Source organism: Amphiprion ocellaris, chromosome 12, assembly GCF_022539595.1.
Source record: "Amphiprion ocellaris isolate individual 3 ecotype Okinawa chromosome 12, ASM2253959v1, whole genome shotgun sequence".
Lineage (NCBI taxonomy): Eukaryota > Metazoa > Chordata > Actinopteri > Pomacentridae > Amphiprion > Amphiprion ocellaris.
In genome coordinates, this window is record NC_072777.1 from 7505069 (window position 1) to 7522235 (window position 17167).

General features: G+C 39.8%; 1 protein-coding gene across 2 annotated transcripts; it reads right to left on the reverse strand.

Moving 5' to 3' along the window:
• Positions 1–264: 264 nt before the first annotated feature.
• Positions 265–13467, reverse strand: txlnba (taxilin beta a). Of its 2 annotated transcripts, none has more exons than XM_023275498.3 (11): positions 13353–13467; positions 9835–10042; positions 9640–9712; positions 8692–8777; positions 8368–8538; positions 6500–6694; positions 5633–5752; positions 4531–4605; positions 3172–3264; positions 2767–2862; positions 265–1635 (listed from the first exon to the last, which is right to left on the reverse strand). In XM_023275498.3, exons 2-11 carry the CDS (start codon positions 10030–10032, stop codon positions 682–684), a joined length of 2061 nt encoding a protein of 686 aa, XP_023131266.2. In that variant the 5' UTR covers positions 10033–10042; positions 13353–13467; the 3' UTR covers positions 265–681. The 2 variants fall into 2 exon arrangements, with proteins under 2 accessions (XP_023131266.2, XP_023131265.2); XM_023275497.3 differs by lacking the exon at positions 4531–4605 and adding an exon at positions 4653–4727.
• Between the last annotated feature and the right edge of the window lie 3700 nt (positions 13468–17167).

Here is a 17167-nt window from a genome sequence, read left to right on the forward strand (position 1 = left end):
ACCTCTGCAAGTGTGAGGCCTAAAGGTGCATTCTGTGGCTCTATGGATCAGAAGCACAATTACCTAAACTGTATCTAAGCCAAACTGTAGATTAGAAGGTAAACTGCAGTCTTATAACAAGTGTGTGTCACTGTGTGGAAGCGTAGTTTATATTATTTAAAAAGTATCACAGATATGCAAGGAATATAGATACTGAAGAATTTAGTAATATTAATATTAGTAATAGAAAGTAAAAATAGAAAGTAAAAACAGAAGAAATGTAAATCTGTCAAAAAAAATTGCTTTATTGGAGTCGCCTTAATGCGACATGATTTTTAGTTTCAAACAGATGCATTTCTACCGGCATTATTACCAACCAATGACTGTTTCACAATGCTTCACGTATTCCTCATAGCACTTCTGTTCACTAAATTTCCCAGACAATGCGGCCTTTTACTCTCTTTACTCTCCATTCTGACATTTAAACTGTAAAATACAGCTGGCTTATTTGTCCGTCCTCATCTGGAGACATTGAATCGTTGAAACGCTCAGCTGCACCAGCTGGGACAAACTAAAGATTTTAACTTTTACAAAAAGAAGTTGCAAAGGCACAGTAAGGTTTATGTTACACTCACTATCCCCAAATAACACCACACACACACACACCATCTGCACATCCTACAGTTTAGCATAACCTAGAGTTTAGCTAGCGTTCTTGCCATTCCTCTTCTTCTTTTTCTTTGGTGCCTGCCTCTTGGAAGAGTTGACTTCTGAGGAGGCAGCAGTTTTAGATGTGCTTGCAGGAGGTGGAGTAGACGCTGAGGTTGTTGGTGCTTCTTCTGGTTCAGTTGGCTGCTGCTGGGCCTTCCGCTCTTCCATCATGGCCACTGGTTTGACCTCACCAGTCTCCTCCAGGATCTCAGCCTTTGTTGCTTCTGTTGGTGGATCAACCTTGGCGTTTTCAGGCTCCGGTGCAACAGGTTGCTGCTGCTGAATCTGCTTACTGGGTTGAACTTGTTGCATCTCTGCAACCTCGACTTGTGTCTGAACCTTTAGATTTGGTTGTGGTGGCATTGTGTCACTGGTCGTCTGCTCAGGTGTAGCAGCTTCTGGTGTGGGGACGACTGGATTTTGAATCTCCTCAACTTTGACTGGCAGTGGGAGATCAGATTCTGCTCCCTGTAATTTTACATTTTCCACCTGCTCAGGAACTGAAATCACATCTTCTTTGACCTGAGTTTTGGTTTTAAACTGACCAAACGCAGAAGCAATGTCGTCTTCTTCAATGGCTAAATCATCATTTTCATCTTTTTCATCATCGGAAGGTGTGGCCAACAGGGAGGCAGCGAAATGCTGCAGCTTGGTCTGCTCCTCTCTCAGACGGCTCATGTCCTCTGTTAGGACCGGGTCGTCTGCCTGGAGCTCCTGGAGCTCCTCGGCAGTCAGGAGGGCAGATTTGTCGGCACCTTCAGCGTCGGGGTTGTCACCAAGGTTTGAGGTACCTAAGTACTTCCCCGGGATGTTGGCATTAGTGAGACGAACTTCCTTGATCTTGTCATAGAGGACTTTTCTTTCGTCTTGTAGGGCATGACAAAGTTTCTCCAGCTTCTGAATCTTCAGGACGAACAGGTCGTACTCTTTGCTTTTCTCGGTCCTCTGGAAGAGGCGGAGAGGAGATGGAGAAAACCAGAAGCAAAGAAAGGGAGACAAGGAAATAGAAAAGATGATGCTGTAACAGAGTGCCATTGGAAAATTACTATAGATATGAGGTTTTGTGACGCTTTGTTGTCATACTTTTAATAGTGTCTTCACAGGTCCGCTCAATTCGAAGGAACCAAAACCTGACCTGAGACCCAAGTTTGACTATGTCCAAACTATACTCAGTCTAACTTGGTTGACCTGTCTGCTTTAAGTTGCAGGTTTGTGTGTTCATTTGTATTTGTTTTGTCAATATGCTTGAGCGCGATCATAAAATTTTAGTTGACAATTAACTGCCACACTGCGATTAACAATTTAATAGCTTTTTTTGTTAATTTCTGTTAGTTTTAGATAAATGATATTAGTGCATTTGGATGCTACAAATCCAGCAAATCACCTCCGTAAAGTTCTCAGGCTCTCTTTTTTCACTAGACCTAAAACCAAGCTGTGCTGTGGTATTTAGCTCTGCAACAAAATCCACAATGTTAATGTGAATAGATGCTCACTGAAATTGAGTCCATCAAATATAAGAAAGAAACTGCATCGAGACAAATAATGGGAGTTATTAAACTATTATAGGAGTTTCATCCGGCTGTTTTTATACAGACCAATTGAAAAGTATGCACAAAAGAATGCAGTCAGCTTAAATAGCTGCAATCAGGCAGGGATGGAATAATTATGATGCTGATTATTGATGAATTAACATACTACAGTTGGTGTTCTTTCTGTTTTTTTGAGAACACAGGACTGTTTCAGATCAGGTCCAACAGTTTGGACTCATAAAGATGTTGGTTCTACAACTCCGGAAACCGAAAGTATGAAGAAGTTATACACACAATTATTTCATACTATTTACAGTAAGCACCTATGTTTATATGCTGAAATGACGTCTTCATCTAATTCCGAGGATGCAATGTATCAAGGCTGCAAACTACACTGGTAATTCATTTCTTTTTTGTTAATCAGTTATTAAATGAGGTCAGAAATAGCAGCATTACACAGCTGTTAACCAAAGAACCACACGGCGGCTCTTTAGACACAAAGGTTTCAGTCCAATCCCAAACAAATTCATCAGCAGCTTCATCATACCTCTTCAATCATATCAGTCAGAGCCTTGTTGCAGTTCTCAAATCTTGTTTTCCACAGATTCGACTCTTTCTCCACCTTCTTCATCTTGTCTGACATCTGCAGAAGAAAATAGTTTAAAATGGTAGAGCTGCACTGACAGAATCTGAAATGTGTTTGACATTAACAAAGTCAGACAAACACATCGGAGAGGAAACATAGACAAGTGAAATGCTTCCTAAGATTATCTAGCTGGCAGACAAACCTCAAATAACACAAGATGATTGTAAAACAGTCATTCAAAAAAACAGTTATTAGCCACATGTAGATATTCACTTCTTAGGCATATACATGTACTGTAAGTCTTTACAAAGCATCTAAAAACCTCCCTCACACTAACAAACACTTTCCACAGAGGTCACCACCTACATTATCCATCTCCTTTTTGAATCGGACGTAGATTTCGTTGCTTTTGGCCAGTGTTGCCTGAAACTCGTCAAACTTCTGAGCATAGAGGGTCAACTGTTGATGGAGAAGAAGAACAGGAAAGTCAGACAGACCTGAGCATAAAATTCCAAAAGTTTATGGATGGACATTAATCTCACTTGAACCTCAGTTTCAGATATGATGACCAGCTAAAACTTTTTTTCAATTGCTGCTGCTGCCACCATCGAATTATAGATTTTGAAGCCTAACCCTAATAAATGGATGGAGACCTTGAATCCTTTTGGAGTCCCAAACGGACCAACTCTATGCTAGGAGTGCAAGTCATGATTGAATCATGATGCTTGTCAGTTAATCTGTTGATTATTTTCTTGATTAATTGATTAGTTATTTGGTCTATTCAATGCCAGAAAATCTCTTCATAAAGACTGTCAGTTTAATGTCATTTGGAAGGAAGGAAACCAGAAAGTATTCACACTTAAGAAGCTGGAATAAGAGAAGTTCCACCTGTGTTTACTTAAAAAATGACTCAAACTGCTTAATGGATTATCAAAATAGCTGGCCATTAATTTAATAGAATAAATTCATCAACTTCTTGATGAATGTTGCTGCTCCATAATTTGCAAATTTTGTGCAAGTGAAAGACACAATATTCTGCTTTTATGTACTGTACTTATATTGTAATTGCAGTAAAGATGTGAGTGACAAATTTATAGTAACCTTCCATCTTAAATAACAAAACAAGGAATCTTGAACACTGTTGATCAAGTTACTACTACAAGGTGTCAATCATCAGACTTTCACCAGACAAAATTTAGAATGTACTTTTTGTACAATATTTTGGGACAACTTTTTTTCCTGAAAAAATAGAATAAGATAGTGTAACAGAAAAGTAACTTGTGCGGAAATGTGTTAGAAAGCAGATAAAAAAACAAACTGCAGTAACTCAAGCTAGCTAGGCTAGCTAATACATTTAGCTCCTCTTTGGCTGTTTTATGGAGGTAAAATAAACCAACATTTTAATTAAATTTTGTTATCTCATAAATCAGACAGTAGTTAAATCATAGCAGAGAAAAAAAGGGAGAAAAGTTATTGGTCTTAAAGCTAAGCGGCCAAATGCCAACTAGATGGACGTAATGATTAAAAAATGGAATGTTATTGGTTTGTTTTGATGTCTCCAAAGACATCAAATAAATATATTAAATAATTAAAACAGCTTGTTGTTGACTTTTTCCTAAAACAGTATCTCCTGGAACAGTTACATCTGCATTAATGGACCCTGCTGCTGCTCCCTGGCTAGCTGTCCTGGAGGTCAGCATGTTAGTTTGGTCAGTGAATATTCACCTGTGCCTGCATGACAGTCCCCTGTTCTCTGAGTGTCTGAGCCTGCAGTTTCCACTCAGCAGCCTGAACCAGTAACTGGTTAGAAGAGAACAGACAGAGACACATTACACATGTTTCTTTACCTTCTTCTTCATGGTCAGCTCCTGCTCCTTCATAGCGAAGCATTTCTTTGTTTTGTCAATAGCCTCCCTAAGCAACTACGGTGACAGAGACAATACACAGTCAATCTGCATGATCTTCATACAGTAATAATAAGGATAACTGATGTATTATTGGTAATAGAGTCAACAATAAGACTAGGACACTGACAATCACGTGAAATATAGACACCGATGTATCACATATGCTGTAATACACTTTAGTTAATGTCAGTGTGGTTTAAGTGTAAGACAAATGCATGACATAGAATAAATAAAAATCTGGTTTCATTAAATGGCAGGAGAAGAAGAACACATTAATAAGGATCAATGGAACCAATCTATAAACAGAAACATTAAGCAGAATACATGAAATAAACTGAATAATTAATAATCTCATTGACAATAACTGTTGTATCTTATTAATAAACCTTTCTGCAGTAACTTCAGATGATGCAAACGACTGTAATGTGCCCCAAACATTAAAAGTTATCTGCTTTAAATGGGCAAACTGACTTCATGTTTTACTTTTTTGTTTTAGTAATGGTATTTACTGATCTATATGTTACGGAGATGAATATATTCAGTAATTTCAGTACATGCCCAGCATTCTGTGGTGTTTACATGAGAAGTTATTAAGCATTTAATTGATTTAAAAAACAAAAGTCCAGAGCAGTGACTGCAGAAAGGTGTTACAAAATGACAGTTGCATTAAGGCTAACATAAGTCATCTAAGAATTATTTTTAAAAAATGTCCGTTTACTGTTTTCAATGGAAAAAAATGCTAAAATTGAGGATAAGAAGATATAATTGCAGCAAAGCATTAACTCACAAATAATGTTTATAACATTTTGTACTTATACTGTCAGTTTTGACAGGGTGTGTCACTCAGCCATCGAGGCACCACTGACAAACAAGGTGTCTCTGATAGTGTCAAATGTTCGTCTGTGCTGGTTTTCACTCACGTATTCCTTCTCTCTCTTGTGTTTGTCCTCAGCTTCAGCCAGCAAAGCGTTGGCCTGCTGCAGTTTGGCTTCAGTCAGTTGGTGGTGCAGGTCACGGTGCTTGTTGATCTTCTCCAAACTCTGCAGGAAGAGGAGCGTCCTTAACCGAAAGAAGCTCAAACACTTACTGTCTCTGTTATTTAATCTGTTGATGATCTTCCACCATTTTCAGAAGGCTTTTTTAGAAGCATTGTTGTGTTTCATTTCGGTTGCATCAGATTTGCTAGAGTTTCAAGAAGTGAGAGAGGTCAGACAAGCACTTTGCTTTTCTGGTCAATAAGTCATTATCAAAAAATATCAAAAATAGCAGCTCACAGATATATTAGCGATGGTGTGTTATAGAATATATCTAAAAACATGCAATATATATAAATGTTGTAGGTGCACTTGAGTAAGAGGGTGTGTATGATATTGGGTGAACTCTAACAAGACGTCAGTACCTCGAGGACAGGCAATAATCAACTAATTGTTTTCACTCTATAGTTTAGACTGTGTAGATGCACCATCGTTCACTATCATGATAATCCTGTGCTTCAGTAGAAGATAACTGGACAACTCTTTTTGGTTCTTGACAACATTTTACCCATCATCCAAAAGGCTTTCTTAGTTCACCTCAGAGTTAATTCACTGAGATGCCTCAGTGTGGTAACAGTGGTGAAACTGTCTGGGAAGGGATTTCAGGACTGTGCTATAAGTACCTGATAAATAGTGTTGAAGATCAACACCCCTTTTTCGATATGGCTGTTCCAGTTTAACATATTTGAATGGTGTTTTACGCTCTGTGCAGAATGAATACTTGGACCTTTGGCCTTATTTTCACCCTCTTACCTCCTCCCTGCGCTCACACTGGTTCATCAGACTCTCCAGTTTGTCCGTGAGATGGGTGTTTTCGTGGCACAGCTTGTCGTTTCGGGCACTGTGCTGCTCGATTTGAGTCTGGATCTCTGTCAGCATGGTCTGGAAGTGGCTGGTGATCTCCTTCCTCTTCTCCTCATCCTCCTTGCAGCGCTGAAGAGTCTCCTCCTGGAGAAAGGAGGAGGCAGTAGTTATGGCAATGGAAAATGGTATAAGATGGGAAAAGAAAATTAGTTTGTTAGTTTAATTTTTCTTTCCTCCACTTTATTGCATCATGCCACGTTGGCCTGATGAGCATTTTTTTTTGTTCCGTAATAAAAATCATGCTTTGATATAATAAAGCTGCACTTAAATTTGTCAAAAGAAATCTCTCATTGATTAAAGTATTCAGGAACTTAGCTGTGGCTCTAAACAGTGGTCAGCTGCATCCAGTTTGCTTTAATTATGCTTGTGATGAGTCTAGGACTGGATTGAGTCTATGTGTGGCAAACTAAACTCATTGGAGACCAAACACCTGACACCAGACCAAGACAAAACCCAAGATATGAAGTCCATTAACTCTCTGTAGACTTCTTGGGACTAGTGTAAAAGACTATTTCTAAAGCTCTGAGTGTTCCCAGGAGTACCGTGGTCTCAGTAACTATAAAACTCATCATAGAATCAGCTTACTAGCAAAACTGAATAACTGAGCAGGTCAGGGAAAAGACCAAGAACCCAACAATCTCTCTAACTGAACAGCAGAAGTCTGCTGCAGAGCTTGAGAACCTGCTGGAGGAACAACCAGCTTGGTGGAACAGCTTGATGAATGCGGTCTGAGTAAAAGACACATGGCAGCCTGTTTGGAGTTTTATCAAACTTCATTGAAAGGAATAAAGGTTTACTGGTCTGTTGAGACGCAAACTCTTTGGGAAGATCTCCAAACACTAGTACGTCTGGTGAAGAGCAGGCACTTCTCATCATCTGCTAATACCATCACTACACTGAGGCGTGGTGGCGGCAGCATCATGCTATAGGGGAACAGGGACATGGAGACTGGTCATACCTGAGGGAAGGATGAATGCAGCCAAATACACAAAGATCCTTGAAGAAAACTTGCTGCAGAGTGCGGCGAGGTGAAAACTGAACCATGGTTCACCTTTAAGCACCACAAAGAGCTAAAGCAAACAGGCAAGATGACACTGGAGAGGCTTCAGGACAAGTATCTGAATGCCCCTGGAGTCTATTTCAGCTGACTCAGGTGAAGGCAGGAGACACCCTGGACAGGTCACAGTCCATCACAGAGCTACATATAGGGACAAACAATCACACTCACATTTACACCTATGGACAATTTAGAGTTACCAATTAACCTCAGCATGTTTTTGGAGTGTGGGAGGAAGAACCCGGAGAAAACCCACACATGCACAGGGAAAAGATTCAAACTCCATGCAGAAAGATCCCGGGAAGGCGAGGACATGAACCGGAGATCTTCTAGCTGCAAGGTGAAAGGGCTCACCACCAAGCTACTGTGCAGCCCTGATTAAGATCAGGGTTGCTGAAAGTAACTGGCTAGGAAAAATGCAAATTTTACCCTACAAAGTGTGCAGAAAATGAAGGAGTCTGAATAGTGCCAAAGCGATTATATCATCAACATACTAAGCACTGTTAGTGAGTCAAAAATAACACACTTAGGATACGCTCTTCATGTATTCACACGGAAGTATACTATATAAATAAGTGGGCTGTAGTGTACTTTTTGAAAAGTCTGGTTAAATGATTAATATTTTGACACTCTTGATCCCAACATAGTGAACATGGCACAATGCAGTGACCATACACCCACTCCCAGCTTTCCTACTTACCCTCATGACGTTGTAGTGTGACTGCAGCTCTCTGCACAGAGTCTCCAGTTTGCTGCGAGCTGCTACACCACTGCGACGCTCGGCCTGCAGCTGCTTCCGCTCCTCCTGCAGGATGGACAGTTTCTGCTGCAGGACACACAGCCTCTGCTCATCACAGCGCCGCAAGGCTGCCTGTAAACACACACAGGTAGAGGTTAGCAAGCTTGTTTTTGGTCTAGTTGTATGTTTCCATGTAAAAACGGTCCACAAAGCAAACACTGTGAAACACTGTAATGGTCTTTGCTGTTAAAGGTTTATCTGTACGGCTGAGAAAGACTTTCTCACCATTTCAGCGTACTTTCTGACCAGATCTTCCAGTTTCTGTTCTGGGGACGAGAGCTCGTTCAGACTCTGCATGATGAGGGAGATATCTGGGGAGAAGAAAATATTTTTTTACTGACCTGTTTAAATAATCATTTCTATATTGTGACAGAAAGGATTTCACTTTGTTTCTTACTATATTTGGTATTAATGGCATGTTTTATTCCATATGTTGTGTTTTATTATTATTTTGAATACTATTTTGACAAGAAGACTTCAAATCAAAACCTTTAAATGACCTACAGGTGCACATAATATCTGAAAATCTTTTCTATGTGATCAGTTCAAGAGCACCACAAACTGCAACCTCTCAAATGAGCAGATTGAGTAATAATTTCAACAAAAAAATTTGCATTTTATCTCTTGAGGATTATTGCCTGACTGTTTGTTTATACAGCAAGCCATATAAAGCTACATTATGGCACATAGGGTTGGATGTTTGTGGAGCTGATGCATTTTATGGACTAATTTTCAATATATCCATACCTAGTACTGTGTCAATTTGCTTACAATATTTCTCGCCCACAACTAAATTAAAGGACTATCTCTTTAACCTTACATGTAGCAGGTTAAACATTCTTATGTGTCATTGCAATCAAGCCTATATTACCAAAGTCAAAGGTCAGCTGCTCCACACCTCAATGAGCCACAAGACACAGGCTTATTGACTCTGCTGGTTAATTAGAGCTTATATTCTCATCACGTGATCATCATTATTCTTCCATAAAGCTTTGTTCAATCAAATGACCACACACTGTGATTTTATGGGAACTTGGTGATGGTGGGAGGTCAGTAGCGGCCCACAGTAAAGGACAGGACTAATCCATCTATGTTTATAAGAGTTTTAAAGGGCACCAACAAACAGCAGCATCCTGCTGACAGCATCACTCTTATAACATCTTGTTGCCTCACCTGTGTCCATGGAAACTGTGATGTCACCTTTGGCCTCCTCCTTCATCTTCTCCATCTCTGCCTCCACCACACTCTGTTACATCCAAAGCAATACAAAGCCCTTGCTCAAATGTTTGTCCCTCCACAGCGCAACAACGTACAGAAATCAATCCACAGGTTGTGTAAACTTTGAATTGTTCTCGTTGCAAAACCCACCGGTTTGTCCTGGAGGCCGATTGCAGAGCCGTAGGTGCTGATGATGTCCTCCAGTCGTCGATGGAACTCCTCCATATGGTCGAAGGAAGAGGCGCAACCTCTAGATGTTGCCACCTCACCCTCTGAGCTCTGAGGATCCAGAGGGGGAGACATCTTGTCAGGTTGGGGGGGCAACAGCACCTCAGCTGCTTTCTCCATCCTCAGTGTTCTGGACAGAATATACAGTCATTTCTCTATATGTGCAGTTAGAGTTTGTTCATTGGCATGTTCAGAAATGAAAAGACATACTGTCTTAGACATAGACAATTCAACTACAGTATATTTACATAGTGCAAATTCACAACATATGTCATCTCTTAGCACTTAGCATAGGAAGGTACAGAACTTATCAATTATAAAAGTCAAAGATACTTTGATTTTACTCTTGTCACACAGGTTTTTTTTTTTTTTGGAGTATTTAGAAACTGCTTCAACAGGCAGCCCTTTGGATGTGGTACCAACATGGCTGCAAATCTGTTTAGATTCGAGTCTAATGAAAATAATTTTTCATGCACTACCTCTGTTGTTTCTTTAATTAAAGTAAATTAAATGTAGAAACCATTCAGCTAAATAGCAAATTGGCATCTTGTTAGAGCTCCTTCAATAAAATGAACAAATTCTGTGTCACTCTAATGTACGAATATCTGTCAGCTGCCTGCATTTTGAATGAATCTCTAAACTCTGCTTCATAAAACTCTGCGTGTTTGATGTGATGAATCACGGCAGTCTGTCAGCGAGTCTGCCGTGGATTTAAAAGTGAAACTTCTGTGGTGCTTCATTTTATGTTGGCAGCTCACACGAGTCAATTTAAGCTCAGTGATGTTTAACACCAACACGCTGTGAATCACCAGCTTCTGTGAGGGGAGTCAGACTTAGTTTAATCTTATGAAGCTACAAGTTATGGTGGTTTGTGAGGACAAAGCAGAAAACAGGAGGCAGAAAAGTTAAGCAAGAAGCTCCAAACGCAAAAATCCATCAAATGCTGCGACTGGATCAGGAAAGGTAGAATCTAAAATGTCCATATACTTCATATTGTTACATATAATTAATCACAGATTTGTTAAAAACATGTAAAAATCTATATAAACTCTATTTTTGGTGCCCGTCTTGCACTTCTTCAATTGTACTACTTTATTGTAAAGTAGTGTTTAATTAAATTGCTTTAGTTTAGTTTTCTGTTTGTCAATTAATTAATATTCATAAAACCTCTGGTAAGGTCATATTACCATCATCCATCCGCCGTTTACCTTAAAAATGAATGGTTCAGAGCAGGAACTACCAAGCAAAAGAGAAATAACAGATATGTTATCATGTTTAATGTAGAAACTGAACAGGTTAATGTATTACGCATTTGGTCAGACCAACTGTGAAAAGATATTGGCCACATTAGGGGGTTAGAAGCAGAGTGGTCTAACTCACAAAAAACTCAAATTGGGTTTTATAAAATTTCTGTAATTTTTTTATGATCTAGATTTTAGTGGCAAGGTGGTCTAACCCACAACCCAAATATAGTGTTAGAGTGGCACTTCCAATGTTAGACCATTCTTCAAAAAACTACAAAAAGTGGGTTAGACCACCCCGCTTCCAAACACTTCACTTGTATTAATCACCTAATGGATGAATCAATGTATTATTTCCGTTCTAGAGCGCTGGATGGTTTAAGGGTGTCAGTGGAAATAATGAAAAGCATTTGGGTGGACACCAACATGACAGATGCTCATAGGTCAAACCCATGGCTCCTTTCTTTGTGTGTGTGTTTTGAGTGCGTGTGTGTGTAGATGTATTTCATGGCTGTTTATCCTCACAGCTATGTCGCAACATCCCGGCTGCCACCGTTATTGTATCTGTAGAGTTAAATTTAGCTGTGTGAGCTGCCACCCCTCCACTCTGTGACTCTGCAGACCCCACCTGTTGTAGTGTCTTCTATTCTGAGAGCATCCAAATATGGTCACACTGCTTGTTACAGCCACACACACACACACACACACACACACACACACACACACACACACACACACACACACACACACACACACACACACACACACACACACACACACACACACACACACATACTGTACATGCAGAAACACGGGAATGTGAGTCAGATAATTAGTCCTTTGACCTGCTTCATATCATGAACCACCTACACTGTACTCCACCCTCTATGTTACGCAACCACTTGAAGCCCCTCCCCCTGGATTCAAGCTGTTGACCACAACAAAAATAAACAACTCATGATATTATTTTTACTTGATGGATATGTAGAAGCACACACGTGTTCAACCCCTTATTCCTAATCAGCAGGTGGTGGCCAAAATAATGGAAATTAATCCAAACTTTAATAGCAAAAACACAGAAGTTGAGCAATGTGTTAAGTTCTTAGAATCATTAAAATGACAATATATTGCATATTTTGGTGTGTGCTGTCTTCTCATTTTATCTTTATCTTAATTTCACCAGGTCTTTGTTTGGCCCTACTGTCTAACTTACTGGTCCTGCTGTTATTTTACCTTCTGGGTATCCTGTCAAAACACTTTGTAAACTGTTGTTTGTGCTATGCAAATTACTGTAATAATGAGCCTCAAAGCTATGTTAAGGCCATTGTTGTGTCACTGCTGCCATATAAACTGCAACCTCAGAAGAGTCATCTTTGAAATCAGCCTTTGAGATTTTATTTGTTATTCAGAATGTTGGGGTAAGGTTTCTGCACAATAATCCTTCAAATACAGTCTTCAGCTATATATTTCACGTCCATTTTGCCTTCCTCCGTGACAATTTGCTACCATTCCCACAATGTAAATGCATGAGTTTGTAGTAAGCAAACAGAAAAAACTAACCGGCAGAATGAGCAAAAAATACCAGAAACAGGCAACATAGATAAACTGAAGCAGAGGAAGGTGGAACCCACAAAAACTATGATAATAAAACTTGAAAACTGATCCAAGTTTAGCAGGAAGATGATAAAACATCTAACATACTAAATGTGGCAAAGGGAACAGTCTGAAACGAAGCTGAAGCAGGTGTAGGCCTAAAAACACCTAAGAACTTATTACAGACATCACACAATATTCACTACACAGACCACTATCAAGTACTACTGCCAAAATTCTGAAAACTAGTTTTAAAATCCAAGTATTTCCCCGTCCCCTATATTACAATTACAGGGAGTCTTAAAGAGCTGAAAGGCTGGACAGACAAACACACTGTCAGTGACCAAGCAATTTATTGTGACATGGCAGCCATTATAGAAGCTCCTCATGTCATTTTCCTATGCGGTGTACATTATTCAGTGCACCGCAGTAGAATTAAATTATCTGTTTAAAAAAAAAAAAAAAAAAAACACTTGAGAAACATCTGTTTCTCCTTTTTTTTCCAAGCAAATGCGGAAATGAGCAGAAGCAACAGAAATTGATGATAGTGAAAAGCGAGTAAAACAAGAGATTTGGGAAGAGACGTGAAATGAAAAAGAGCCTTACCAGGATCAGTGGAGTGAAGGAGAGGAGGTGAAGAAGAGACAGCGACAGGCAGACAAAGCAGAGGAGGAGGAGGAGGAGGAGGAGGAGGAGGAGGAGGAGGAGGAGGAGGAGGAGGAGGAGGAGGAGGAGGAGGAGGGTCCTACTGACGGGACAAATGACAGCTGACCCCAAAAATAACCTGAGAGGCTCAACTCAGGGCTGCATGAAGAGAGTGTTGTGGCTGTGGATAAAGGGGGGTGGACTTCCTGAGTGTCATCTGAGTCTTGAAATGAAAAAAATTGATTGGTCATTGATGAATATGAATAAGTCATTTGTAATTTATGGCTGAATTTCAGGTTGTTTATTCCACATCTTAGAAAAAGAATTACCTGAAACTTCAAGCTGTGATTTGCTGCCATCCATGTGACTCTGTAGGCATGTGTCCCACTAGTAGGCAGCAGTCTGATGGGTCACAAAATAATAAAAAGAATGAAAAACTAATGGTAACGATAACATAGTGCTTAAAGGAATTATCAGATTCAGAATGATTCCGATTTTTTTTTTTAAAATGTCAATCATTTTGGCTCAGCAATAACAGAGCTATTCATTTCTGTCTAAATTTTACAAAAAAAATGTAAGTTGTAGCAATGATCACCCATTAATCTGGAATTTTAAAATTGTGCTTTTTGCTGTTTGGAATACTGCATAATAAAATGCTCCACATATACTTCATGTCTGATGAAAATGGATGAGATTTATGATGTCATTGAAGAAGAGAGGGTGATTGGGGGGTTATTACATATGCAGTGCACATTAAACACCTGTGCCAAGAGCATGAAGAGGTCAAACACAAGGGGATACTGGCACAATGTATCAGCAACATCCTTGTCCAGATAACATCCTCTTCCTTCTAACCCTCTATAGTTTCAGAGGTATCAGAAAAAAGTCTTGGATGTGGCCTTCTCCAGTGTAACCCAGGAAGATTCATAATTGACTGTAATATATGACCTGTCTGATTTTAAAGGATAAAGCTCTGCTGACCTCTTGGCTTTCCTTCAGCAGAATTATCTGGGTGCATGCATTTGTCAATTTTATGGTAGCCATTCTAGCATCTACTGCCTCTGGAACAGACATCTTCAGTCCAATTCCAGAAAAAGCCCTGAGCATGCTCAGTTTGTAGCACTACTCTTCAACCAGTATGTTTTGCAACTGTGTTATTAAACTCTATAAAGAGAGAAAGGAGGATGGACTTTGTCTTCAGATGAAGGGAAGGTTTGATATCTTCTATAACATGACTTGATGATGACATACATTATCTTGGCACTGAATCTGATATCAGCTGTGTACTGTTCTTAGTGTTGCTTTAGATTGTTGTTGCTGCTCAGGCAAACATTTAAGTGTGTGTGGTGGCAACTTGGCTGAGTCTGTTGAGAAGCCTGTCGAGTCCTGATTGTGTTTTTTGTGTTTTGCAGCATTTTGCTTGCCCTGTGGTCATATAAGGAAATGTGACTGGTTGCTTCTTTGGTTATAATATGGACTTTGCCAAGTCCATTTGTGATGCAGCATCCTGTCATACTGTATAATAGTGTCACATCCTTGATGATTTCAGTCTCCATAAAGGCAGCTGTCACTGTGAATAAGGACAGGTTACATGGAATAACAACAGCATATAGTGTTGTTGTCAAGAACTAGTTGCTGAAGGATGGCACTGAAAGCCTGGGTGTCAAGGGCAGGGCTGTGCTGAAAAGGGTTGAAATTGCTGAAGCATCTGCAACAAACTGAGCTGAAAGTGAAGTGGAAATCAGTGAAAGTTCAAGCACCAGACTGTTCACACTGGGATCACAAATTGCTTCTATTTGCTTGAAGGTACAAGGGCTCATCCGGGATTTGAACCCGGGACCTCTCGCACCCAAAGCAAGAGTTCCATCGTCGATTTCCTATACTCCAGGGATTGTGTCAGGTCAGGGGTCACCAACCTTTTTGAACCTGAGAGCAACTTCAAGGGTGCTGAGTAGAACGAAGGGCACCTTGTTTGATACAAACTTCCTCAATAGCAAACTTGCGCCATCATCTTTAAACAATAATAATAATGAAAATAATATGTAAAAAGACTGTCTGATCACATTTATGTTAATTAGTCCTTACAATAATTATTAACAATTTCCACAACAATGACGGTAGGAAACACACACACACACACACACACACACACATATATATATGGAAATTGTTCCAATATTTAAAAGTCAGAGGTATCCCATCTCTGAAACTTTGGTAAATATCTTTCTTGGCAGTTTTGTATGAATCAGCATATTTGCAGCATTTTGTTCAAAATCACACCAGTTACATTTCTGTGCAAATTGTCACTTCTAACATATTTAGGAAATCATTAACTGTCATCAAATCATGCTTCATTTGTGCAAACTACCACCTTTGTAACATTTTTGAACAATTCATGAACTCTGTCCCATGTTTGTACAAATTATCAGTTATGTAAGAAAAAAAAAATCAACTCTTTCCCATTTTGAAATGAATCCTATCACATTATTACTAATCACTAAATCTGTAGCATTTTAAACAGATCATACCAAATCATTACATGTTTTCAACTAATTATTTTTCACATTTTTGTGTAATGGCACAGTGTTTTGAATGACAACATGTCACCTCTTTCTTTGTCTGTAAATGTGTGTTAGTGGGAAGCCTGGCATTGCAGAGCTTATCATGTCTTACCTTTACCTTGTAGCTCACAGTTCAGATGGTTCAGTTTCCCAGTGATGTCCGTTAAAATGCAAGGTCAAGAATCCTCTCAGTGTCCTCCAGCAGCAAGATGTCCTCCCCTTTGGATTGCATGAACTCTTTGATTTCGGCCAAAAGTGACAAAAAATGCTGCAAAACTGTTCCCCTGCTGATCCATGGGGTTTCTGTGTGTAGTAACAGGTCACATGTTCAGCTAACAGCTCCTCCAGCAGCACCTTCAATGTCCTGGTTGTTTGGCTTTGGAGCCATTTATGATCTTCACGACACGAGTCATGATCAAATCCGGCCACTTTTGTACATACATATGTCCTGCTGGTGAATGCTGCAGTGGTAATGTAGGAATGTTGGGAAGTCTGGATCACCTCTGCATCGTACAATGAAGCCTGCATGCCGACCCGTCATGGAGGAGCCCCATCCGTCGCCACTAAAACAAGCTTTTCTAATGGTACATTTTTCTCCACGAAGAAACTTTTCGCCGCGTAGTAGATGTCATAGCTGCCTTTAAGTCCCGGGTTTTCCTGTCCATAGTGCGCATACAGTCTATGTGCGCTAGCAGGTGGCTAGTTAGCATGGAAGCTTTGTAGCAGCTAAAGTAGCGTCTCTCCACATTGTGCCGCTTTGCCGTCGCAATAGTCGCCCCGCAAATAGGACACATACATTTATCTTTCACTGTCGTGAAAAGGGACTCTTTCTCCCAGTCATCGTGAAAATAGTGTTTTCTCTTTCACTTCTCTGTCATGTTTTGGGGGTAAAAACCACGTCTAGCTTCCCAAAGCGTCTGCGCCCGGACGCTTCAGAGTGACGTGGTGGTTTGACATGCGCAGTGAACTTTGACTCGGACACAGTCAAAGTTCATTTACACCGAAGACGTTTTTGTTTTTAAAAAAAATATAATTAATATTGTAATTTAAAATCTGCATTAATGTAAGTATTTTGGATTTAAAAAGAACGGCAACTATAATTTTTGATAAGGAATTTCATGGTGACTAGTGTTATTTTTAGAACACGTGTGACGGGCAACTCACATGGTCTCTGCCGGCAACCAGGCTACCGCGGGCACCGTGTTCGCTGCCCCT